This window comes from Plasmodium gaboni, chromosome 13 (genome assembly GCF_001602025.1).
Source record: "Plasmodium gaboni strain SY75 chromosome 13, whole genome shotgun sequence".
NCBI lineage: Eukaryota > Apicomplexa > Aconoidasida > Haemosporida > Plasmodiidae > Plasmodium > Plasmodium gaboni.
The window spans coordinates 154,248-180,696 of NC_031493.1; the positions used below are offsets into that span (position 1 = coordinate 154,248).

Below are 26,449 nucleotides of genomic sequence, written 5' to 3' on the forward strand. Positions count from 1 at the left end.
ACACTAAACGTAAAAGTAAAAGAAACGATGATGATATTTTTAATAGCTTCAGTATTGATAATAAAAATGATCAATATTTTTATAATAATTATATAGAAAATGATAAAATTACAAACGAATATGCATCAGCTAGTGTACAAAAAAAAAAAAGAATTAGCATATCCAATAATGATAATTTCAATTCTACAAATATGAAAAGAAGAAAAAAAAAAATTTTTTCTGATGATGATGAAAGTCAAGAATCTTTCCCCTTGTCTTATAAAAATATTGAAAAGGAAATTAATGCAAACGAACAAAAAGTCAAAGAAAATAATAAACACCTTACACACAATATACAGGATAAGAACGATAATAATTATAAACCAGATGGACATCATAAAAATGATAGACAAAATCACAATTTTAATGATGAGAATGATAAAGACGATGCTTCTAATTATAATTACGAAGAAAGTGCAGAAGGTACCATGAAAAAATTACATAAATTAAGTACTCATCTAAAAACCTCAAAAGAAACAAAGCATAACAAAGTTATATCAAATATATATGATGATTTTGAAAGTAATCAAATGAATATTCAACACAATATTCATTCAGTTGATAAAAGTAAATATGGAGAAGATGAAAATATATATAACCCTAAAGAATATAATCTTCAGAATTTTATTAATAAAAATAGAGATGTTGTTATTGATAGAGATGGGAATTATTTATTTGATAATGATGATGATCAAAGAAGTATGATTGGATTTAATACGTATGTAAAAGATAAATTTGATCAACTAAGAGAATTAAAGAAACAAGTTGACCATTTACAAAAACAAATAACAAATTACACTAAAATAAATTTAGATGATTTTATAGTTCTTGCTCCTGGATTATGTGAAGAACCAGAAAATATTAATGATCAATGGTGTATGTTCTGGAACGATATTGGACATATAACAAAAAAAAAAGAAGGAAGTAAAACATATATATATATATTTTTATTTAGAGGTGAAGAGATTGGAAAAAAAAAAATTACTGATATTTATAATGTTACTAGTGCTTCTTTAAGTGCATATGGTTTTGCATTAGCATCTAATCCATATGAGAAATCTGGAAATAAAAATAATAGTATCTTATGTTTTCATAATTTAAAAGATAATATTATATGGAATAAATATCTTCCATCAGATGAATATATTAAAGGTGTTGCTAATGGTAATAATTTTGTAGCAGTAGTAACATCAAATAACTTCTTACGTATATATTCTACATATGGTTATATTATTAATACTATCTTATTGAAAGGATTACCTGTAGCTATATGTGCTTATGACTATTTACTCTTTATTATTACATGCCCATATATATATGAAAATGTTACTACAACAAATATAAATAATACATATACATGTACACTCTACAAAATTTATGAAAATTTTACAAATCTAAAACCAAATAAATATAACACATATCATATAACAATACTATATGAAGATGTTTTATCTCTGCCCTCATGCCATTACTTAAACTGGGTTAATATGTCGAATTTTGGAGTACCTTATGTCAAAGATACATCTAATTATATATATGGTTTATATCCTATTTTTAAAAAAAATAATCAATTAGTATATGATTGGGTACCTGTATTTGATATGCAAATTTTAAATGAAGTAGAAAATAAAGAAAATATATTACAAATAAATGAAAACAATCAAGATATATTAAATGAATCAAATAATAATAATGATATTATGTCAAGTCATATCCATTCACAGAAAGACGATAATGAAGATTATGTCAATTCAAGTATGAAAAATGCAACACCCTCAAAATTGAACCCTTTGAAAAAAAAAAATAAAAATAAATCTTTTAATCATCATGGTAATAATAATGAAGGAGTCATGCAATTTTTAGATGATGAAGTGGAAGAAGATGAAGAAGAGAACGATGCATATGAAGATGAGGAACTTGGAAATGAAAATTTTGACGATGAAGAATATAAACCAAGAATTAATAATAATTATAATAATAATAATAATGATGAATATACTAATAATGGATGTATTTATTATCCATTATACTTTGATAACTTTGAACAAATATCAGTCATAAAATTACAAAAAAATGAAATAGAACCAAGATCTAATAAAATCGAAAGTTGTCTTGGATATAATGTTGAAAAAAAATATGTTGTTATGAATGAATGTAATCTAATATCTTATGAAAAATATGTTAACTTATTACAAAAAAATCCAAACCTATCCTTAGATAATGAATCAAATAACGAAGAATCAGCCTTATTACCTTGGGAGCAATACGATGAAATGAGATCTAGAATAGATCTTTTTTGTAAACAGTTATTTGCAAATATGTATCATGACTATATGAATGATGGAAAAAATAAAACAGCTAATGATACATTAAAATCGTTAAACAAATTATATGATAAATGGATTATGAGAATGTTTGCTATACTCAAAAATGATAAGAAAAATCAAAGATTGGCTGTTAAAGTTTCAAGCTTATTTAAAAATATAAAAAATATGATGCTATCTATTAGCTTAGTAGATGACGAATATAGTACATTACATAGTGAAATTACAAACGAATACTTAAAAAGACAAATTAAAGATGAAAATTCAAAACACACTCAGGAAAATATTATTTATTATGAAGATAATAAAGACGATGAACAAAAACGTAGAGAAATATATGAAAAAAGTTATGCTAATCAACAAAATAATATATCAGATGATGAAAAGAAAAATTTACATGATATTAAAAGTACTTCTCAAGTATATATAAATTCATCCAAAACTTTTGTAGAAAAAAAAGAAAATGGATTCTTAGATAAATTTTTTACAGGTGTTACTAAAAATCAAGCAGTTGATACTCTTTTTTCTCACGATAAGAAAAATACAAAAATTAAAAAGAAAAATACCCTCGAAAGTTTTTTTACTGAAATAAAAGAAAATTAAGTATTATAATATATTTATATATTCATATAAATATGAAGTGTTGTCTCAAATGTGTAGGCTAAGAAAAATAATACACAATTATTTACATATATATATATATATATATATATATATATATATATATATATATAGCACATATATATATATATATATATATATATATATATATATATATATATATACTTAAAATGATTATTTTTAATGGACATTTTTTTTTTTTTTTTTTAATAAATTTTAATAATTATCTAGCTTTTTTTTTTTTTATTTGGCTAGTTTTTAAAATTTTTTAGCTATTTCATATTTCTTTTTTTTTTTTTTTTTTTTTCTATCCAATTTTTAATATTATTCTTTCGTATTATTTATTTTATATATAGCTAATGATATTCACGATTAATTTTTAAAAATATATGATATCATGTGTGTGTTCATATATTTATGTGTATATATCAAATTTAAATTTTGATATGAATACATCACATTTTCTTTATGATTAAAATATTTAAACATTAAAAATAAAATTATATATATATATTTATATTTATAATTACATAAACATATAAGTTTCATAATATTAATGAATTTTATTTTAAAGGTTTGAAATTGTATAGTTTATACAACTAGCACACAAAAAAAAAAAAATAAATAAATAAAATAAATAAAAGATAAAAATAATATATATATATATATATATATATATATATAATAAGTAAAAATAAGAAAATAATCTGTTTATTATATAAAAATATTATCACTATAAAATATTAACACATTTGTGTCATGAAATATTCTCTATTTTATTTTTAAATATATTAATATTTTTATTCATATTACCATGTTGTAAAAGATTAAATACATAAGTTTAATCATATTATACACGATCCGTAGCGTCTAATATATAATCCTCTCCTTTTAATTTTTTAATAGATAACCTCTTTACAGCATTTAACATTAATCTTTCCTTTCTTGTTTTACAATTAAAATTTATAATATCAAAAAGTTTTTTCTCTTTTTGCCTTCTTCGTTTAGAAGATAAGGGAGATTTCCTAAAAGGACAACTAATATCATAAGCGACAGGAGATCTTTTTTTTTTTAAAAGACAACTTGTATTAGAACCAAAAAGTGTAAATGAAGAATCTTCAGGATTTACTTCATTTTTATGCATGTATCCATCTATATTCATTTTTATTATTTCAAACATATCTAATTTTGAAAAATTTTTTCTTTCTTTGTGTTCATCATTTTGTTTTAATTCCTCATTTAACGATGTATCTTTATTTTTTCTAGATATATCTTTTGAATTATCTTTATCACTATCCATCTTATTATTATTACCAATGTTGTCAAGTTTTTTCTTTGCATTATTATCTGTATCATTGTTTTCATCTTTTATATTTTCACCCTTTTTATTTTTCATTTCGTGCATTTCTTTAATTTTATCATAAAATTTAATTCTTTTCTGTGTTATCGGATCATAATATTTATTTATAAATGATTGTAAGCCATTAATATAAAAAGAGTTGTTTTTAAATTTCTCATGTACAATTTCTAATATATGAAAATATGAAAAAACATTTTTAAAATTAAATTTATTTTCTGTAATAGCAAAATTAACATGTCTACTATAATTATATTTAGCTTCTTTTTTTTTGGATGAATACCAATAATCATATTGATTAAATTTCCTTCCAAGTTTTTTATTTTTATAAATATCTGGTATATTTTCATATTCTTTTAATATATTTTTATCATATTTAAAATATTCTTGATTAGGATCTAATTTACTTAATTTTTCAGTTATTACTATATATGCACTATGTTTTTTTTTTAATTTTTGATATATTTCATTACGTTTTTGTCCCTTCTTTATTCTTTTTTCTAATGTATTTCGATACTTATATTTAAACTTTTTTGTCATATATAATTTAAAAGCATCTTTAATTTTATATATATTTAAAATATTATATGTTTTATTATTATGTGTACCTTTTGTATATGTCTTATTTAAATAATTGCCATTCATAAAACAAATAACAATAGATAAATTTGAGGAATTAAGAATAATATTTATAATACTAAATACAGTAATTTCAAATAATATATGCCACAATTTCATTCTTCTCAACTAAAGTATGTATGTATAATATAATGGTCATAAGAAGTATTCATATATATATGCATTTATAAATTTTTTCTTTTTCTAATTTAAACATGTTTATATATATATATATATATATATATTTCTGTCGATTGGTTGAAACATATTCCTATATTTTTATTCTGTTATATCTTAATTTTCAAATCTTATAAAGCCTATAAATTTTTTTGCTTTTAAATTTTTTCTTTAACATTTTCCTTTTATTTTTCTTTTTTTTTAATACATTATATATATAGTAATAAAATATATCATAACAATATATTCATATTGTTAATAAAATAAGGTTAACTTTTTATATTTCTCTGCTACTTGTAAAATGATAAGCTTTAACTTTTAAATGTTCATTATTATGTATTATTCGGGTTTATAAAATAAACATAAACATTAATAAATATACAAATATATATTTATTTATTAAACAAGAAAAAGAAAATATATACACACCAAAAAAAAAAAAAAAAAAAATTAAAAAATAAATAATTATGATTATATATATATATATATATATATTTATACCAATTAATGTGTATTTTGTGATGAAATATATACTTGATATATATATATATTTATTTATTTTATTTATATATACATTTTTCCACACAAATAATATTTCATATATGTTCAATCATTTATATATTAATCATACAATTTTTTTCTCAAATAAGGATTTTCATGCTTATTTTTATTCTTTATATTTTTCTTTTTTTCTCTTTAATTTATCATATAATATATTTTATAGTTTTATATTTATTTATTTTTTTTTTTTTTTTTTTTTTGTACCTTAAAAAGTAGTTTAAAAAAAAAAAGAAAAGAAAAATTAATAATAATTCATATTGTATATATATACAAAAATGTAAGCAAAAAATTAAGAGCACTTATATTGTTCACATAAATCATAACATATATATTATAATTATGTGTACTTTATATATAATTAATTTATACTTAATATATAAGTATCAACACAAACGTTATTTTTAAAAACAATTTTAATAACAATTTTTTTTTTTTTTTTTTTTTTTTTTTTGTTATCAATTTTTTTCGTATTACAAATTATAAATAATAAGAATATATATTTAAAAATGATTGCTCTATTAAAAAAAGTAAAAATATATATAAATAATACCTATAAAAAAATGAAAAATGATTTTTAGATATTATACAAAATTATATAAACATCAATGTCCATATAAAAATATCCTATATAATAAATACCTTTTAGAAGAAAAATTACAATATTTTTATGATAGTATAAAAAAGAATAATTATTCAACTTTATATGAAATAAAAAAAAATGATCATTTAAATGTTAAGAAAAATAATGGAGAATTTCTATTATTGTCTGATATATATATGATAAAACAAAATAACTTATTTCTATTAAATAATGTAAAAAGAAATTTTTATTATAATAGATGTATACTAAAAGGAATTAATAATGATTCACCCTTTTATTATGATAAAAAACATTTTAGTGGTAGAAGCGGAGGATTGAAAAGAAAAAAAAAACCAAAAGAACAAAGAATTTTAAATACTGGGTCAGCTAAAAGATTAGAATTTTTTTATCCTAAAAAAAAAAGGAGACAACGTATTGGTTTAATACAAAATAGCAGGAAAAACATTGTCTATGATAATATTTTCAAAAGATTTCTTGTATATCATTATAAACAAGGAATTCAAGTTTTTAGAAGCTTTAGTTGTAAAAAAAAAAGAAATTTTGAAGCAGCGAGAAATAAAGCAATAATATTAGCTAATCAATATAATAAAAGATTTAATAAACATAATATCAAGGATCAAGAAAAAAAAGATACAAAAAATACACCTCTCAATGTTATGGATAGTAACCTAATAGCTAAATATAATAATGAATTAATTAAACAAATTAATGTTATTCCAGATAAAAATAAAAGTGGTTATAGAGGTGTATTTTATGAACCTTCCTATCATGCATATATTTGTACATATAATGAAGCAGGTGTAAGAAAATTTCAAATATTTAAAATACAAAATAATGATTATCTTGAAGCATATCATTTAGCTGTCATGTGTAGACGATATAAACTTTTTAAAAACTACCAATTCGTTTTTCAAAGAAATAGAATACGAAGCGGAAGAATACCACTCAAGTAGCTACTCTTTTTATAACACCACATGTAAATATAAATATATATATAAATATTTTTATGTTTTTTAAATTAAACAGTTATCAAAATTAACACATTTAAAATTTATATATATATATATATATATATTTCAACATACTGAATATAAACACACACATATATCAAATTAATATAATATGTACATGTAAAACAATTTTTTTTTTTTGTTTTATTTTTTATTTTATGTTATTTATTTAATCAGAATCTGATATAACATTAATCTTCTTAATCAGAACACGATTTATATATTCCACTAACTGATTAAACTTTTTACTTTCCATATTTTGTTTTAAAAAGTCTAATTTATTCTTATACTGATTTTCATCATTCATTTCTAAAATACACCTTGTACAGCTTTCTCCCTAAAATAATAAAAAAATTAAAATGTAAAAATATACAAAATATATAAAATATATATAATATATAAAATATATATAATATATAAAATATATATAATATATAAAATATTCAAAATATATAAAACATATATAATATACAAAATACATATATTACAATAATATTAATAATATTATTTACATATATTTATTTTTGTATTTATATATGGCAATATATGAAGACATAAAAACATATAAAACTTAAAACATTCTTATTTTTCGTACCAGTAATTTAAAGGCGGGTATATTATTAAACAATGCTAATAATATATTATCCATTATAATCATAAAGTTCTTCACATTTTCTTTGTATATATCATTCTTTTTCTTAAAAATATTTTTTATTGCCTTAAAATAATATCTGTGTATTTCAATAGATATCATTATAAATGGAGGTAATTTCAAGAGATTAATAATATTATATATAAATAATAAACAATCATTATTATCATAATTATATTTTGTTAAATTATAAAAAATTTGATAACATATATGTTGTAAACTATTGACTTCTTCTTTTATCATATGTAAATATATTTCTTTAAATGTATCTATAAAATTTTCTTTTTTTAAAATATCATAAACGTTCTTAATCTCACTAATATGTAAAACAAAGTAATAGGAAGTAGTATCTAAAGTATTACTTTTTAAGGATAAAATAGGTTCAAGATATTCTTTTTTTTTTGGTATATGTAAAAATATTAATAGTATATATATTTTTGTTGAATAAAAGGATATATCTTTATTAGTATGATTAAATAATGGTTTAACACAATTTATAATTTTAATTAATATATTTTTTATATTAATATCTGCATTATTTAAAATATTTGATAATATCATTAATATAGTAATAGATATTTGTAAATTTATTTGTACATTAATATTATTTAATAAATCATTTATTAGTAAATCAACTCTAGATAATTTTTTCTCAGATATAATATTTAAAATATAAATAATTTGATTTTTTAAATTTTCATTATTTAATGATTTTATAATACAAGTTTGTAATTGTGGTATTAATGGTTTTACATAATCACTTCCTTTTTTAATTAATACTTCAAAAGTTGAAAATATATAAAATTTGGCTTGTTCAATAAATTTATTTGTTAAGATACGTATAAGAATACCTGATATCTTTAACATGAATGGTCTTGATATATTAATATTTGTATATATAAATAATTTTCTGATAATATCTATTGCCTTTGTTTTAATATCTGTATTATTAGATAATAATACTACATTAGTAAACATATTCATTAAAGATGAAAATAATGGTTTACATAAATTTAATCCTACAATTTCGTATTTATCATGTACTATTTCATTGAAATTATTATCAGTACAATATTTATTTATAACATCATAAAATATATTAGTATATCTATAATTATCTTCTAATTTTTTAATTAATTCTATTAAATATATATATATTATAGATGATATATCAAGTACATCTTTATTAATATCTACAAAAACATAATTTGATAAAACATTTATATACATTTCTATTCTTTCTATATTTAATAAATACATTTTTTTATATACATTTATATTTTTTTTATTTATATTTTTTATTATATTTTTTGGTTTATTAATATTATTTATATTATCTATATTATTAATATTATCTTGTGTACTCATTAAATTTTCATTTGATAATAATAAAGATATATCTTCATTATTTATTATATCTAAGAAGTATTTAAAAATAGATAAAATGATCTCTCGAATTTTTCCATTATTTTCTTTATATTCTAAATATGATAACTCATCTAAGTTATTCTTATCATGTATAATAAAATATCTTTTTAATAAATCTGCAGATTCTTGTGATTTTTTATCTTCTTCTAATTTTAAACAATCATATGTTCTGCATAAACTATTATATGATAAATCACATTTACTAGAATATAATTTCAGTTCTGATAATAAGGACTCAATAAATATATCTACATTTCTCTCATTTATATTTCTTAAAAAATCTTTTAAACACTTAGTTATATCTTTCATATCCATATCTATTTCATAGAATGGTTCATTCATATTTTGTGTTTCATTAGAATACTCTATATTATTATAAAATGAACTGTTTCTACTTATTTTATTGTTTTTACTTTTTTCTTTCTCATTATATGTTATTGTATTATCATTCATATTGTCTTTAATATTTCCCTTTTCGTGTCCATCTTTATATTGTTCTTTATTCTCTTCCTTAAAAGACGACAGAATTAAAGCATAATTTTTAATATCAATTTCATGTGTTTCTTTTAATCTATTTATATTGTGTAAAATTAAATTAATAAATATCCTAAGAATTTTTGGAAATATACTTTTACTTACACCCGTTTTAGCATACGAAATATAAGACAATAATTTTAGTTTGCATGCATCATAAGGAGGTTTAAAAACATGATGTATAATAAACTCTAAAACTAATTCAGTATGTACATGTAAAAATATTTTAATACTTTTAAAATTAATATGATGTTTAGATGTAAAAAATTTCATACTTGTAGTTGGAGTTTCAAGGACATTATCAAATATTTCATTTATAATATTTTTCAAAACTGATGAATCTATATTTTTTAATAATGATGATAATAATTTAATTTTATCAGATGTATTTTGATGACATGCTAATTCTTTTATCATATGTATAATATTATGTATATGATTTATAATTAAATTATCATATTTATTCTTTGAAAATATTTCATAAAATCCTAATGATATACCTTTCTTAATTGATATAAATTTTGTTGTTTTAAATTCATTTACCATATGTTCTAATATCGATTCTAATTGACGAGTATCTGTTTTATAAACTAAATCACCTAATGACAATGCACTAATTACTTGTTTAAAATTATTTTTTGAAGATAAATTTTGGGTTATTTTTTTTAATAATATGGAACACATATCTTGCAATAATTTTTTATTTACAAAATTTTTATATATAGTATATGCTGTTTGTCTTACATTAATATTTTTATCATTCTTCATTATACATATTATAGATAACATAAAATAAAATCTTTCATGTAAAGTATTTAATAATTCAAAATCACGTTCTTCTTTATTTATTTGTAAATTCTTTTCTATTAAAACATTTAATAAAATAACACAATCTTTTCTAATTCTCCAATAGTTATTATAAATCTTATTTTCAATATATTTTAATATTAAAGAAGTATTATTTTTTGAATATATACTTATTAATATTTTACATGCTCTTAGCGTTATATCTCTTACATTTTCATTTGTATCATTTAAACATAATATTAATTTCTGAAGAATTTTTTTTAAAAACTTTTCTGTATATGTTTCTTCACATTCAGGCATATAAATAAAAAAACCTATTAAACCTTCTTTACTACTTGCACTACTTATCATATTTTTATCATATATTAATTTCCAATTACATAAATTCTCATCAACTTTTATAATATATTCATTCTTTTCATTCTTATCCATTAAATAATGTCCATTTAAATAATATAATTTTTTATCATTATCTTTATTATTTATAATCTCATAATAATCACTATCACTTTCTTCATCAGAATACATTTCAAAAAGATCTTCTTCATCATCTTCATCTTCATTATCATTCATTTCGTCTTCTTCCTCGTAGTCATCTTCTTCATCTTCTACTCCTTTATCATAATCATCACCATCATCATCATCATCATCCCCTTCAAAATCGTAATCATCTGGATCGTGTATTTCCAATGTATCATCGTTATAATTATATTCATTATCATCCTCCTCCTCCTCCTCCTCATCATCATCATCATAATCATCTTCTTCATCCACATCATCATCATAATCTTCTTCATCCACATCATCATCATCATCATCTTCGTCCACATCATCATAATCTCCTTCATCCACATCATCATCATAATAATCTTCTTTGTCATCATAAACTTCCTTGTCAATATCATCATTTTTTGCATGTCCCTTATTATATTTCTTCCTTTTCAACTTATTTTTCTTTCCACCCATCTCCTTCTTCTTACTAACATCAACTTTATCCTTACCAGCGAACACATTTGCACGTTTTGATTTAATTTGCATATATTTCTTTACATCTATCATGTGTATTATTTTTGATATAAAATTATCAGCCACCTTTTCAGGCGACTTGGATAATATAGATGACAAGCATAAAGCCACTCCACTCTTTTCAACAGAAGATGAAGTACTTATTAATATATGAAAAATGTGTTGAATATAAAATAATTTTTGATTCATATCTAAAAATTGACTAATATTACCAATGGATCTTGCAGTCAAGTATCTAATTTCTGGTATGGCGTCATTTAATAATAGAATAAGAGTTGAAAAGAGACTATTAAAATATATAATAAATAATGAATGATCATGTACTAAATATATTAAGAAATAAAATATTTGTAATGATTTTTTTTTCATTTCTAATCTAATATTATTTATTCCTTTTTTAAATATAGGAAATAATAAACATAAACCAATGTTATCAATTTTATATTTAAAATGTATAGATAAAAATATATCTAAAAAATCATTTAAATGATTATCATTAGGTGAATATATACATAATAATATTTGTCTACTAATATTTTTTAATTCTTCATTTGTTATATATTTTTCTAATTTATTAAATATTTTGATACATATTTCTTTAACTTTAATATTTGTTTCTGATACTAAATCACATAATAAATTTACTAAATTTACTAATGTCATATTATCTACAAACTTTAGTATATCATATTTACATATAATTAAATATAATGTATCTAAATAAGATATAATATTTTTACTTTTTATACTAGATGTTTTTAAATTTAATATAATCATTGGTAACATTTTCTTCATACCATATGGACCAATATCATTTAATATATCTTCAATAACATTAATTCCTAATACTTTTATATTATTTACACTATCATTATAACATTCTAATAAAAGATTAAAATTTTTCATAATATAAGGTTCAAATTTATATTTTAATACTTTAAAAAAGCAACCATAGGATAAATAAAAACTTTGTCTTTTATTAATATCTTCTGAATGAATATTCTCATTAATCTTTTCTAAGATCTTATATCTTCTAAAAAAATCCATACCATGAGCTTTTATTAGACTTCCTAATAATAAACAACAACCTTTTCTTATTCTTAATTCTTTATTTGAACTAAATATCAAATTAAATATTTTCTCTAAAAATATATCTACATCATATTCATCTAAATAAATAAGACAATTATCTGAATTTTGTTTATTCTTGTTATTATTTCTATTGGTTAAGCTCCCTTTTTTATTCATACCTTTTTCATTCATTTTTTTATTATTACTTGGCAAGGGCATGATATTGATATTTCCATTTGTCTTCTCTACATTATTTTTATTATTACCATTTAATTTATTTAATTGTTTTATCATTTGTGGTGTATTATTATTACTACTATTCACATGGTTTATTTTATCATCACCGTTTATTGTTTCATCACCATTAATTGTTTCATCACTATATGTATCAGTTCCATTTTTTAAATTTTCTATAAATTTTGGAATTATACTACTAATTTCTATTTGTGTAAAATTATCTGTATCTCTATGCAACATTTGTTCAATTAACTTATTTAATAATTCTAAGGATTCTTTTTTTAAATTGGAACCTAAACATCCATAAAAAATAACAACAATCAAATCAAGCACATTTTTATTCTTACTTTTTTTATTATCTTGATATTTATTTAATACATTATATATACGTTTAAATGATTCTTCTAATTCTTTATTAATTTGTTTTTGTCCTACTTTCTTCTTATTTATGTTATTTTTCTTTTTTTCTTTTTTTTCATCTTTATTACATACACCATCAGATTCAGAACTATGCTCAAAACATGAATCATCATCACTATCAAAATAATGTTCATTCATATTTTTTTTTTTCTTATATATCACATTTTGATTATTATTATTATTATTATGTTTATTTTTATTCTTATATTTTAATAAATATTCATTATAAGAATTAATCAAGGATGTACCACACATAATAACATACTCCTTAATTTTGCTAATATCATTTTTATCTTCTAAACATAAACCTAACAAAAAATTTAAAATAAACTCTACATCGTCTATACTAATAATATAATACTGTTTAGCTAAATTTTCTATAGTTTTTAAAACACCTATTTTTCCATATTCTTTAAAAGTAATATATTTAGAAGTTAATTGTAAAAACAGATCTTTAATTTTATTTCGATCTGTTGATTCAACTAACGTTTCACATATCATATTCTGTAAATCTAAACATTCTTTTTGTAACATATCTATCAATTTATATTGTTCAATAGGTTTATCTTCCAATCCCAATTTAGATATCATAACATTACAATAATTTTGTGTATTAGGTTCATTGTCATTTTTATATATATGTAAATACATACATATACGTTCATCATTTCTAAAAATATCTAGTCCTTTAACACACAAAGAATTTCTATAATTCTTATTTGTATTATCATTGTTTAAATTATCAGTCACATAATTATATAATGATTTTAATATAATCATACGTCTTACACTATTTTGAGTAATACAAAATTCTAATAAAGTTATAATATTTTTATTATTCAATAAATATGAATTAAAATTATTCAAAAATGATTCTAGTTCTACATCTAAATCTTCAAATTTTGAATAACTAATCTGTAAACATTTTAATGCATCGACATCATTAATTTCTGTTTTCGTTGATAATAAAATATCTAAGGTTTTTAGAATATTCAAAATTATCTGTTTATCATTTATCATATTTATACTATGAAATATAATAGGGAAAAGAAATAATGTTAACATATAAGATATTCTTTCATTCAAATTAAAAGAACTAAATATTAATAATGCTGATTCATCAGCTTTGTTATATTTACTTATTTTATATAAACATCTAGTAATATTCTTTTTACATTTTAACATATTAGTACTTATTAAATTATCTATTATAATATTTAAATATGTTTGTGTATATCGTGTGGTTAAATCATTTTTTAATAATATCATAATTTTTTTTATAAATATATTCATATATTTAGTATCATAAATATCATCTATATAACTCAACTTTTGTAAACAATTTAAAATATATTTATTTTTTTCAATTATTTCAAAAACATTTTTTCTAATTTCATTTTGATTCTTAATTTCTTCAATTTGTAATTCATCTTTTGTTAATGCTTTGTTCTTATTACTTTTATTATCCTTTAATGATTTATTTAATAGAACACTATTATTTCCAACATTTTTATTCGCACCTAAACTTTTATTTGTATTTGCCATTTTTTTTTTATTTAATTCTTCTTCCATAATTAAATCAGCTGTTTCTTCACCATATGTTGACACTAAATATTTATCTCTTTTTATATTTTTACTTTCTACAATGACTGTTGGTTGATATATATTTCGATCCACATATAATACATCCCAAGGAACCTTACATATTTCAATGTCTTCATCTTTAATAGATTGCACACCTTTATCATCTAACATATCTATAAATTTATTTATCATTTCTTGTAATTTTTTTTTATTCTCATTTACTCTACAAATTATTTCTTCCTTATCCATATAATTATCATCACCATTAAGATGATTATCATCTTCCTTTTTATCTTTCAACAAATACAACATATCTATAATATTATAACATAATAACTTATGTAAATCATTTGAATAATAATTTATTCCATTTAATAAAAATTGTATTATATTATCGAGATGTATATTTGGCATTATCAAATTACGTAATAACTTATTTTTAAATTTCTTTTGACTTTTATTATTATTTATATTTTTATAAAATAAAAGGGGATGACAAAAACATAACAATATTAAAGTATAACAATTTTGTTTTTCACATACTGTCATAGATATTTTTAATAAATATTCAAATAAATATAACAAAAATCTTTTTAAAACATAAGGATTTTTATAATTAAAGGTCTCTTCTATCCAATAAATATATAAATATTTATAAAATGTATATAACAATAATTGATATATATTTTTTTCTAATAATAAATTATGTAATAACTCTTCAAAATTGTCTACATAATATTCATATTCTTTATTATAATTAAATTGGTATATATTATTATTATTATTCTGATCATCCTCTGTTTTGTTTATTAATATATCATTCATTTTTAGACTTATAAAATAGGTTCCTAGAGTTTTTCTCTTTTTCTTTTTTAATTCAAATTTTTTATTTTTCTCTTCCATATAATGCAACAATGATAGTAAAAGAATAAAAACAATTTTATTCAATTTGTTCATAGGGTGATTCTTATCACTAAATAGATTACACCCACCATTCAATTTATTCAATTTATTCAATTTATTCACATTATTAATATTATTAATATTATTGTTAGTTGTTTGTTTTGGTTTCTCTTTTGTATTTACACTCTTCGATGTATTCGGTGATACACTCATTTTTTTATTTATCACATTTTTTGAACTCCCACCTAATATATGCTCATCATACATATTTGCATCCACCATTTTATCAAAACATATAAATGACAATATATCCTTATTCATATTATTTATATAATCTGACAATATTTTGGTCATTTCCTTACTCTTAAAAAATGATAATAATACAAGAGAATATATATAATAAAAAAATTTATTCAATGGTATTTTCTTTATTTCTTTCATATTATAAATATAAAAAAGCTCACCTCCATCACCACAATTATTATTATTATTATATATAGTTCTATCCATAATATCATTCATGTATGTGTCTATGTTCTTTAAACTTTTGTCATTCATACTTCTATCTTTTAATAATAAAAATAATAACATATTCATACCATATAAATATTTTAATACTTGTTTCGTTACACATAAATTAAAAACATTTTTTATTAAACTCAGAAATTTCTCATTGGCTTCAATTATATTAACATTATGTATATAAAATAATAATATAAAATATAAAAATTTATCATTATTCTTTCCATATTTATCTAATATTTCAAATATTATGTTAGAAAAAGTATTATATATATCTTTGTCATTTTTTAAAATATAACATAATTCTTGTATCATATTTAAAGCTTCTAATTTTATATTTTCATTTAAATCATTTTTTAAAAAATTAATTATCATATCCTTATAAGATAATATAATATTTTTAATATCTTCAACTTTTTCATTTGATAATAAAAATTTAATAGTTTTTAAAAATATTATCTTCTCATTAAATTTTATTATATTCATTTTTTTATTTTCTTCAAATAAATATTTTAATGCACCTGTATGTTCATTATGTAGATGAAGTTTATATAAGCAAATAAAATATATCATATTATTAATACTGTCGTCAATATTCTTTTCTTTTTCTTTTTTTTTTATATTTATAACAATATCTAATAATTTATAAAAATGTGTTTTATTAAATAAATCCTTGTTGTAATAATAAAATGAAAAAGAATTTATTAAAGCTATTTCATCATATCTATTATATTGTTTTAATATTAAATCAAAAATATTTTCATTTCTTGTATGCTCAAAAATATATTTAAAACATTTTATAAATTTAATCGAAATATTTTTATTAGTATTTAATAAATTTTGAAAAAATAAATTCTCAAAATTTTCAATACATATCATTTTATACTTTTCATCATTTAACAAATGACCATATGTATATAAAAATAAACTTACACATTCGACAATTAAATATGAACAATATGTTTGATTAATAAAAATGGATACAAAATATTTTAAATTTTCAATATATTCGTTAGATGTATCATTTGTATTATAACTATCAACATTATTTTTATTATTATTATTACTATTATTATTAAATAATAATTTTTTATTTGATATATCTACATCCAAATGACATACATTTTGTTTTATTATATTATTAACCAACTTATCTATTATATCCTTTTTCATTCTTTTGAATTTTTTATTTAATTTTATTATTTTTTCATCAGTATAAAATAAACTATTTAAAAATTGTATGCAATTACTAAATAATAAATAAAAATCTTTATTTCCTTTTAATTCTTCAATAATATTATTATAATATGAACAAAATGTAAAAAAACGTTTACATAATATAGATCTATCATAATAACTCATACTCTTTCCATCTCCTATTCTTTTTAATATATATGCGTATATCTTGGTTTTTAATATATCATCATTTCTATCTTCCTTATTTATATTATTTACTAACATACTCAAATAATACAAACACATACTTATATGACTTTTTATATATCTCCTATTATTTGTAAAAAATAACATATTAACACATTCATAAAATTCATCTTCTTTTTCTTCCTCATTTAATATTATATCTTTCATATATTTCTTAATATTCTCTATATCACTACTTTTTACTTTCTTCTTATCAGAATATAAAAACTGGAAAAATTCATTCATATTATTAAATTGGCCCTCCATCTTTTTTTTCTTCTTTTTATAAATATTAAGTAAAAATTAAAACAATAAATAAATAAATAAATAAATATATGTTCACCTTTTTTATATAATATCTCCTTTTGTAGATTTATATATTCCTTATAATATTGTCATATATATATATGAACATATAAAATTATTCCTGTATAAATACTTATAAATAAATTTTATTTTTTATTTTTATCTATATATTATATTTTATTTCTTCCTTTATATTTAAAAATAATATATTCTTAAACATATTTCAGGAATAAAATGAAAAAATAATAATAAATAAAAAAAAAAAAAAAAAAAAAAAAAAATTTAAATAATAATAGATAAATAAATAAATAAATAAAAAGGAATATTGTAATATAAAATATATATATTTATACTTTTCATGCAGTTATTTTATGAACTATACTAATAGTATTATGTAAATATGTAACATGTAATTTGTAAATATAATAAGCAATATTATGCTATTATATATATATAATACAATCTTACAATATATTATGTTATATATATAATATATTTTTTATTCCATATGCTTATCTCAAATATATAATATTGTATTTAAGAAAAAAAATAAGAATATATAAAAAAAAAATAAAGGAAGAAGGAGATTATATATACATATATTATATATATATATTTATATTTATTTATGTATTATTTATTTTATATATAAAACATACATATTTTTAATATATATATATTTCTATTCATTTAATAAATAAATACATTTATTAGATAACTCAAAAATAGCCAATTTTTACTTTATTTTATTATTATTATTTTTTTAATTAATATATAAATTATTATATATTAAAACAATGTAACATATAATTATTTATCATATACATTAGAGTTCAAAGTTAACTGTGCATCTTTTTTTTTTTTTTTTTGGAGTCCTACAAGGTAATATAATATATAATATTTATTTATTTATTTATTTATTTATTTATTTATTTATTATTTATAATATATTAACGGCTCTGTTTTTATTTTATTAAAACGTTAAAAGTTTATTTTATTTTATTTTATTTTAATTTATTTTATTTTTTTTCTATCACTAAAAATATTTCCAATAAAATATATTTTTTATCACATAAATGCCATTATGTAATATTTATTTTTATTTTATATATAAAATGTACATATTTATATATTATATATATTTTCTTTTTATATATAACAAAACAAGTTATTTTTTATAAACATAAAAATAGTCTATAATTTAAAAAAAAAAAAAAAAAGTATACAAATTATCATTTTTTATATTGTAAAAGTAAATTATGTATAATATTAATTTATATTTTTATATAATAATATTTAATATTATACACATATTTAAATATATGTGTAAAAGATTAATAAATACACAAAGGCACATACATATATATATTATTTATATATGTATACATATTGCCTTGTTAAAATTCTTCGTTGACATATGTGGGTTGATATTCTTCATAGACAAAAGACAAATCAGGTAAATGCAAACCAATTTTTGTATATACAATTGAATCAATATTATCTATCAATGTTGTAATATTGTGTGGTCTTATTTTTTCATCTATATTATTTATTATTTCATATATGTTATAAATACCAAATAAAATAAAACTATTGTCTGAGTTATCAAAAAAATCTTCACTCAGGTAGCTCAGTTGTATACAAATAGCTTTTAAAACTTCTTCAAAAAAATCTATAAAAAATAAATAAATAAATAAATAAATAAATAAATAAGTAAATAAATAAAACGTGTGTGGTTTAATATATGTATATTTATATGTACATATATATATATATATTTTTATTTATTTATTTATATTTATTTATTACGTGTACTATTTGTGACCAAATATGATGAGTTAGTCATAAGCTCAAATAATTTTCTCCATTGAATAAATGATTGATAATTATAACCTAAATGAAATAAAATAAATGCAAATTGAAACTCACCTAATATATAAAAAAGTTTGTCTGAATATTTTACAAATCCTTCTATTTGTTCGTTATTATAATATATATATGTATATTCTTGTTGAATTATTTCTTTTAATATCCAATATTTTTCCATGTTCATAATAGTTATATCACTTGGCGTATATTTATTTGTTTCCTTATCAATAGATATATATTCAAAATATGTTTTTTCTCCTTCTACATTTGTATTATTAATTGTATTATTCTCTCTAGTATAATTATTGCTATTATTAAAGCGATCAGTTATATCAACATAATATTTATCATTTACATTATCATCAGACATATCAATAATATTTTCATCAGCTTTGTCAATTGTATCATTTATTTTTCCATCTATTACCAAGTTATCTTCCTTTTTCTCCTTTGAATTATTTCTACAATTTTTCTCATATTCATATTTTTTTTCTTTCTTTTTTTTGGAAGAATATTTAGGTATTACAGAATAAAACATATAAGGTTGATTGTGTAAATTTATCATATCATTATTATTGGCTTTTAAGAAAGATGAAGAAAATGTTTTGTTTACAGGTTCTATTTTATTTATTACTTCATCATTTATATATGTAGTTAAAGTATTCCATATTTTTGTATATGTATATGGATATATTAAAATACAATTTTTCTTTTCTTTAATTAATGTATCATCTAAAAAATCCTTATTATGTAAATTTAAAAAATATTTATATGTAGGATCCTGCTCATTTATATATACAAAATTATTATTTTTCATATTATATTTTATAACTAATAATTTTTGTTCTCTATCAAAATATAGAAAACGACTATTTCTTATTTCTTCACAATTATTTTTTCTCATTTCATTCATTTGGTATTCTTTACTTGAATGGAAATTTTCTCTAACATTATTATCATCTCTCCATTTTAAATTATTCTTAATATTATTATCATCTGTATAATTTATATTTTCTATCTTATTCGTATCATCAAAAAAATGTATATCATCATCATTCCAATATAAAAAATGACTTCCCTTATTTATAAATTTTATGATTTTAAAATCGGTATCCATACTAAAATTTGAATAATCAAGACCTATATGTAACTTAATATACTTCTTTTTTATCATATGATTTTCTTTTCCTTCATTTTTTAGAAAATCTTGAAATTTCTCTTTAGTCTTGTCCTCATCCAAGGAATTGTTATTTATTATATCATATGAATGATTATCATCTCTATTATTATCTTCACAATTATTTTCCTTTATATTAAAATTTTTCTGTGACCCATCTTCTATTTCATTATTACTTTTAACATTTGCCCCTTTTCTTGTTTTATTTATTCCGTTCTCAATTATTATAACTAAAGAGCATTTATCATTATACATAAAATTGTTATCTTCATATATTTTTTTTTCATCTTTTACTATCCCTACATTATTTTCTACACCCATTTTGTCGCTTATAAAAAGAACCGCATAAAATTATTATAAATTTTTATTTTCACGCTAACAAAAAAAATTATCACGAACTGTAAATGGGGGACAAAATATATAAATGTGAAATATAGAAATTAAGAAAAAATTAAATAACAACAAAAAGAAAAAAAAAAAAAAAAAAAAAAAAAAAAAAAAAAAAAAAAAAAAAAAAAAAAAAAAAAAAAAAAAAAAAAAAAAAAAAAAAAAAAAAAAAAAAAAAAAAAATCCTTTTTATAATATTTTAAATGGTTATATGAAAAATATATATATGTAATATTTAATATCATAAAAAATTATATAAATAATAATATACGTTAAAAAAAAAAAAAAAAAAAAAAAAATTATAGGAATAATAATTTATAATTCTTTAAAAAGGAAACAATATTTATATATTACATTTATATTATATTGAATTTATATATATATAATATTTTTTTTTTCCCCTTGATATATATTATTATTGAACTTCAAAATAAACGTTGTTCCTGATTTGAAAAAAATAAAAAAATAAAATAAAAATAAAATAAAAATAAAATAAAAATAAAATAAAAATAAAATAAAAATAAAATAACGTTTATATAAATGTTCTCTATAATAATGATACAAATGTTAACTGATTAATGTTATAAACACATAAATATATATCCATATATATATATATTTATATACATATATATTTCCTTTTTTTTTTTTTTTTTTATTCCTATTTTTACCTATTTTTAATTATGGAATATAAAAGTATCGATTTTGAGGAGCTCAAAAAAAAAGTAAAAGAAGAAAAAATAAACCAAAAAAATAATGAACACATAGAAAGTAGCAAAAATAATAATTATGTAGAACGATTGAGAGATCAAACAAATGGAAAATATTTTGAAGAACCTAATAATGGTACTAATAACCAAAAGGTTCTTATATCATCATCCTTAAAAAATAACATAACATGTAAAATAATAAATTCATTTTATATTTATAATTACATACAACTGCTATTAAATGAAGGAAGTAACAAAAATGTATACATATTAGATATTCGAAATGAAGAATTATTCAACCAGGGTCATATTAAAAGCAGTATTAATATATATAATAAAAAGATGATGATACAAATAAATAAAGAAATGATAAGTAAAGACAATTTAAAAATTATCTTTTATGATCACAATAATATGAATAATATATATGATGATTGTATTAATTTATATAATATATATTTTTCAAATATTAAAGTAGATAATATATACATTTTAAAAGGAGGATATATAGATTTTGAAAGAGAATATTCTTTCTTGTGTGTTAATACAAATGTTGATATAAAAGGACAAGTTTCTTCACATATATATAATAGTAGTGCATATATCAATTATCCTATAAAAATGTTTGATAATTTATATTTAGGAAATATTATTCATATAAATAATATTTTTATAAATAATTATTTGAACATCAAATATATTTATGATTTTACATCAACTGGATTTGTTATAAAAACAGAAAATAAAGAAACAAGAAAAAATAATGAACTTTTATATTTTAGATATAATGTATATACTAAAACCTTTGAAAATACAAATTCTTTAAATAATGAATCTATTAATTATTACAATTTTTTAGATATACATATGATATATAAAGTTATTACTTCTATGATAAGTACAAATGAAAATCATATATCTCATAATAATAATAATAATAATAATTATAATAGTAATGATGATGATGTAATATATAATGATCAGAATAATAATGTGGCTTTATGTGCAAACCAAATAAAAGACAACAATATGTCACTAATAACACAAAATAAAGAACAATTTATATATCATATAAATTCTACACATAATAACAAACAAATTAATATGAATAATCAAAATAATATCCTTATTATATGTAATCATGGAATGAAAAATCCTACATCCGAAAAAACAAATAGTATAAGTCTTATTATATGTATGTGCTATATTATGTATATAAAGAAGTATAACCCTAATTTAATTATTGCCTATATGTTAAAGATATATAATAACTGGAGTATAAATTCACAAACAAAATCATTTTTAGAAAGTTTCTATCAGTCCCTAATTAAGTGTAATTATAATTTACAAAATTATTATTCAAAAAAAAATATATGTAATAATAAAGAGGAACAAATAAATATTTCAACAAATAATCATAATCAAAATGAATCATTATTAAATATTATAACAAGTGATAATTATAGGAAATTATTTAAAAAATATGAATTAAATAAAAGTTATATATATTTACAAAATGATGAAAAATATGTACTAAATATCAAACAACAACATATAATATTAGATATAAATATAATAAAACAGCAAATAAATGATCATGATATGATAATATCTTATGAATATGTAATAATGTCCCTATTATTTTATATCTATAATTTTGTAACAATAAATTATGAACATATTTATGAAGTCTTACAAATTATTACACTTATACTAAATAAGAAACAAAATTATGATGATCAACATTATTTAATATTTCCATATATATCATTAGTCATAATTAATGTATGTAAAATATTAACATACAACAAAATTGAAAACAATATTATTAACAATATAAATTCAGAATATTATAATAATGTAAATTATGTTATATTTCATTTAATATATAAAAGTATTATTATATGTATTGATATATTAATAAATACTAATGATATATCTAATCATATAATTAAAGAAGAATTTCACGTTACGTGTTTAACAAACCAGGACTATATAAAAAATAAAAATATTGATGAAAAATTTTATATAATATTATTATCATTAAAATATTTTCTTATAACACTTTTGTATTTATATCTTAATCCACATATAACAAATACGAAATTTTTAAGTGTAGATGAAATATTCCATCTATTGAAAAAAATTGATACCTTTTCAGACTATTATTATTCTGTTTTTCAAATAAACATTAACTTATTTCAGAGTGAAAATTATGAGGCAAAAATATGTTCAGGCGATTATTTGCCCCTATATTTTTCGGATATATTAAGGCCATTTATAGTAATAAATAATTACATAAACTAAATAAACGTGGAAATATATTACAACAAAGTAGAGGTATAAAAAACAATGCAAATAAATAAATAACAAATATATATATATATATATATATATATATATATATATATATTTATATACATCTATGTATATATTTTCTTTTATTTTTTACTTTTTTTTGTCTTTATTTATTTATTAAACAACAATATGTCAGTTAAAAAAAAAAACAAAACAACTTATTTGTGTAAAAAAAAAAAAAAGAAAGTAATTTTGTTATATATAGAAAAATATGAATACCAAAAATTAATTAAAAAAATAAAAAAATTAGTACATATATATATATATATATAATTATATATTATTATATGTTCAAATTAATGAATATTACATTTTTCGAAGATAAGCATATAAAGTTGGGAAAGTATTAACTCCATTTGTTACATGACCCAATTCAATACCTAAAATTCTGGCTAGTATAAAATTAACAATCCTGGTAAAAAACAAATATCTAGTTTCAATGAAATTAAAATATATGAACACTAATAGTGGACATATATACGACAAATAGGTGTACACAATTTCTTCATTTATTCTAAAAATAAAACAAATTTAAATGAAAATGTATAATATGAAATAATATATATGTATTCATATATATATATATATATATATATATATATAATATTTATACAGTTGATATATTCTATGGTCACATATTTTTTATTTTTTCTTACAAATTGTTTAAGCAATAGGGTAAATACGGCTCAATTATACCCCACCCATCAAATCCTAAAATAGGACATAAGTTTAAGAGAAACGAATCCACTAAGAAAGAAACAGCTGTAGCCAATGATATAAACAATATTGAATGTGGATGCACATTTAAATTCTTATGATTCTTAAAATATGAATATAAATTATAAAAAAAAACTATAAATAATATATACAATATATCTGATAATGGACCAGATAAAAATATAAAAGATAACTGAAATCGACTTCTTATAAAATGTAATTGTAACCAATATAAATTCCCAGGAATACCAAATCCTGTTATAAATAAGGTTATTAGTGGTATTATTAATGTATGAAATATATCTAAATAATTCAATATATCTAAATATAAATAGCCCTTATATATCATAGTAATGTCACCATATTTATATGCAACCAATGCATGTGCAAATTCATGTAAACATAAATATATCAAAAATGCGAAAAAAACAAATAATACAAATATTATATAAGAATTATAATAATATAATATAAAGAAAAATAAAGAAAACAAATATGTTATTGTTAAAAATAAATTCCCAATATAGTAACCATTCATTTTTATAAATAAATGTATTCCACCTACAATTAATAAAGGAACTAACGATAAAAAATATGATAAACAATTCTGACACTTTTCATAATTATAACCTTTTTCTTTATATACTGATAAAAAACTGCTAGCTAATCTTTTATGTTCCATTAATGCGTTATTATAAAGTAACATTTTATTTCTTGACCCCATTGTATTACAATCTTTTATTTCTTTAATATTGTATGTTTCTAATTATTTCTCTTCAAAAATATATTAATAGCGATTCCCACACATATACAAACATATATAAATATAAATATAAATATATATATATATATTATAAATTCCTTTTTTTTTTTTTTTTTTTTTTTTTTTTTTTTAATATTATATTTCTTGTTTTTAATATAATATCAAATTGATAATATACTTATGATAAGGCATTTTCTTTTGTTTTACTTCCATAACTGTATTTTTCTACTTTATTTATATTTTATTTT

General features: G+C 18.5%; 7 protein-coding genes across 7 annotated transcripts in view; 3 read left to right on the forward strand and 4 right to left on the reverse strand.

Annotated features, from left to right (window-relative positions):
* Positions 1–2,966, forward strand: part of PGSY75_1305000 (hypothetical protein) — a gene marked incomplete at both ends in the record, with an annotated part of 4,446 nt that extends 1,480 nt beyond the window's left edge. The window contains one exon of the mRNA XM_018787115.1: positions 1–2,966. This exon is cut by the window's left edge and continues 1,480 nt beyond it. Coding sequence (XP_018639857.1) covers positions 1–2,966 — 2,966 coding nt within the window.
* Positions 2,967–3,834: 868 nt separating this feature from the next.
* PGSY75_1305100 (hypothetical protein) lies at positions 3,835–5,079 on the reverse strand (the record flags this gene model as incomplete). The annotated part of the gene is made up of 1 exon (XM_018787116.1): positions 3,835–5,079. One exon carries the CDS (start codon positions 5,077–5,079, stop codon positions 3,835–3,837), a length of 1,245 nt encoding a protein of 414 aa, XP_018639858.1.
* A 1,185-nt stretch (positions 5,080–6,264) lies between these two features.
* PGSY75_1305200 (transcription factor with AP2 domain(s)) lies at positions 6,265–7,251 on the forward strand (the record flags this gene model as incomplete). The annotated part of the gene is made up of 1 exon (XM_018787117.1): positions 6,265–7,251. The coding sequence occupies one exon, from the start codon at positions 6,265–6,267 to the stop codon at positions 7,249–7,251; it is 987 nt and encodes a 328-aa protein (XP_018639859.1).
* Positions 7,252–7,477: 226 nt separating this feature from the next.
* PGSY75_1305300 (hypothetical protein) lies at positions 7,478–18,181 on the reverse strand (the record flags this gene model as incomplete). Its single annotated transcript, XM_018787118.1, has 2 exons — positions 7,478–7,645; positions 7,904–18,181. 2 exons carry the CDS (start codon positions 18,179–18,181, stop codon positions 7,478–7,480), a joined length of 10,446 nt encoding a protein of 3,481 aa, XP_018639860.1.
* Positions 18,182–19,617: 1,436 nt separating this feature from the next.
* PGSY75_1305400 (putative AAR2 protein) lies at positions 19,618–21,587 on the reverse strand (the record flags this gene model as incomplete). The annotated part of the gene is made up of 2 exons (XM_018787119.1): positions 19,618–19,892; positions 20,030–21,587. The coding sequence occupies 2 exons, from the start codon at positions 21,585–21,587 to the stop codon at positions 19,618–19,620; spliced, it is 1,833 nt and encodes a 610-aa protein (XP_018639861.1).
* Positions 21,588–22,336: 749 nt separating this feature from the next.
* On the forward strand, positions 22,337–24,670 carry PGSY75_1305500 (putative mitogen-activated protein kinase phosphatase 1; the record flags this gene model as incomplete). Its single annotated transcript, XM_018787120.1, has 1 exon — positions 22,337–24,670. The coding sequence occupies one exon, from the start codon at positions 22,337–22,339 to the stop codon at positions 24,668–24,670; it is 2,334 nt and encodes a 777-aa protein (XP_018639862.1).
* A 357-nt stretch (positions 24,671–25,027) lies between these two features.
* On the reverse strand, positions 25,028–26,162 carry PGSY75_1305600 (putative membrane integral peptidase, M50 family; the record flags this gene model as incomplete). Its single annotated transcript, XM_018787121.1, has 2 exons — positions 25,028–25,235; positions 25,378–26,162. 2 exons carry the CDS (start codon positions 26,160–26,162, stop codon positions 25,028–25,030), a joined length of 993 nt encoding a protein of 330 aa, XP_018639863.1.
* Positions 26,163–26,449: the final 287 nt, after the last annotated feature.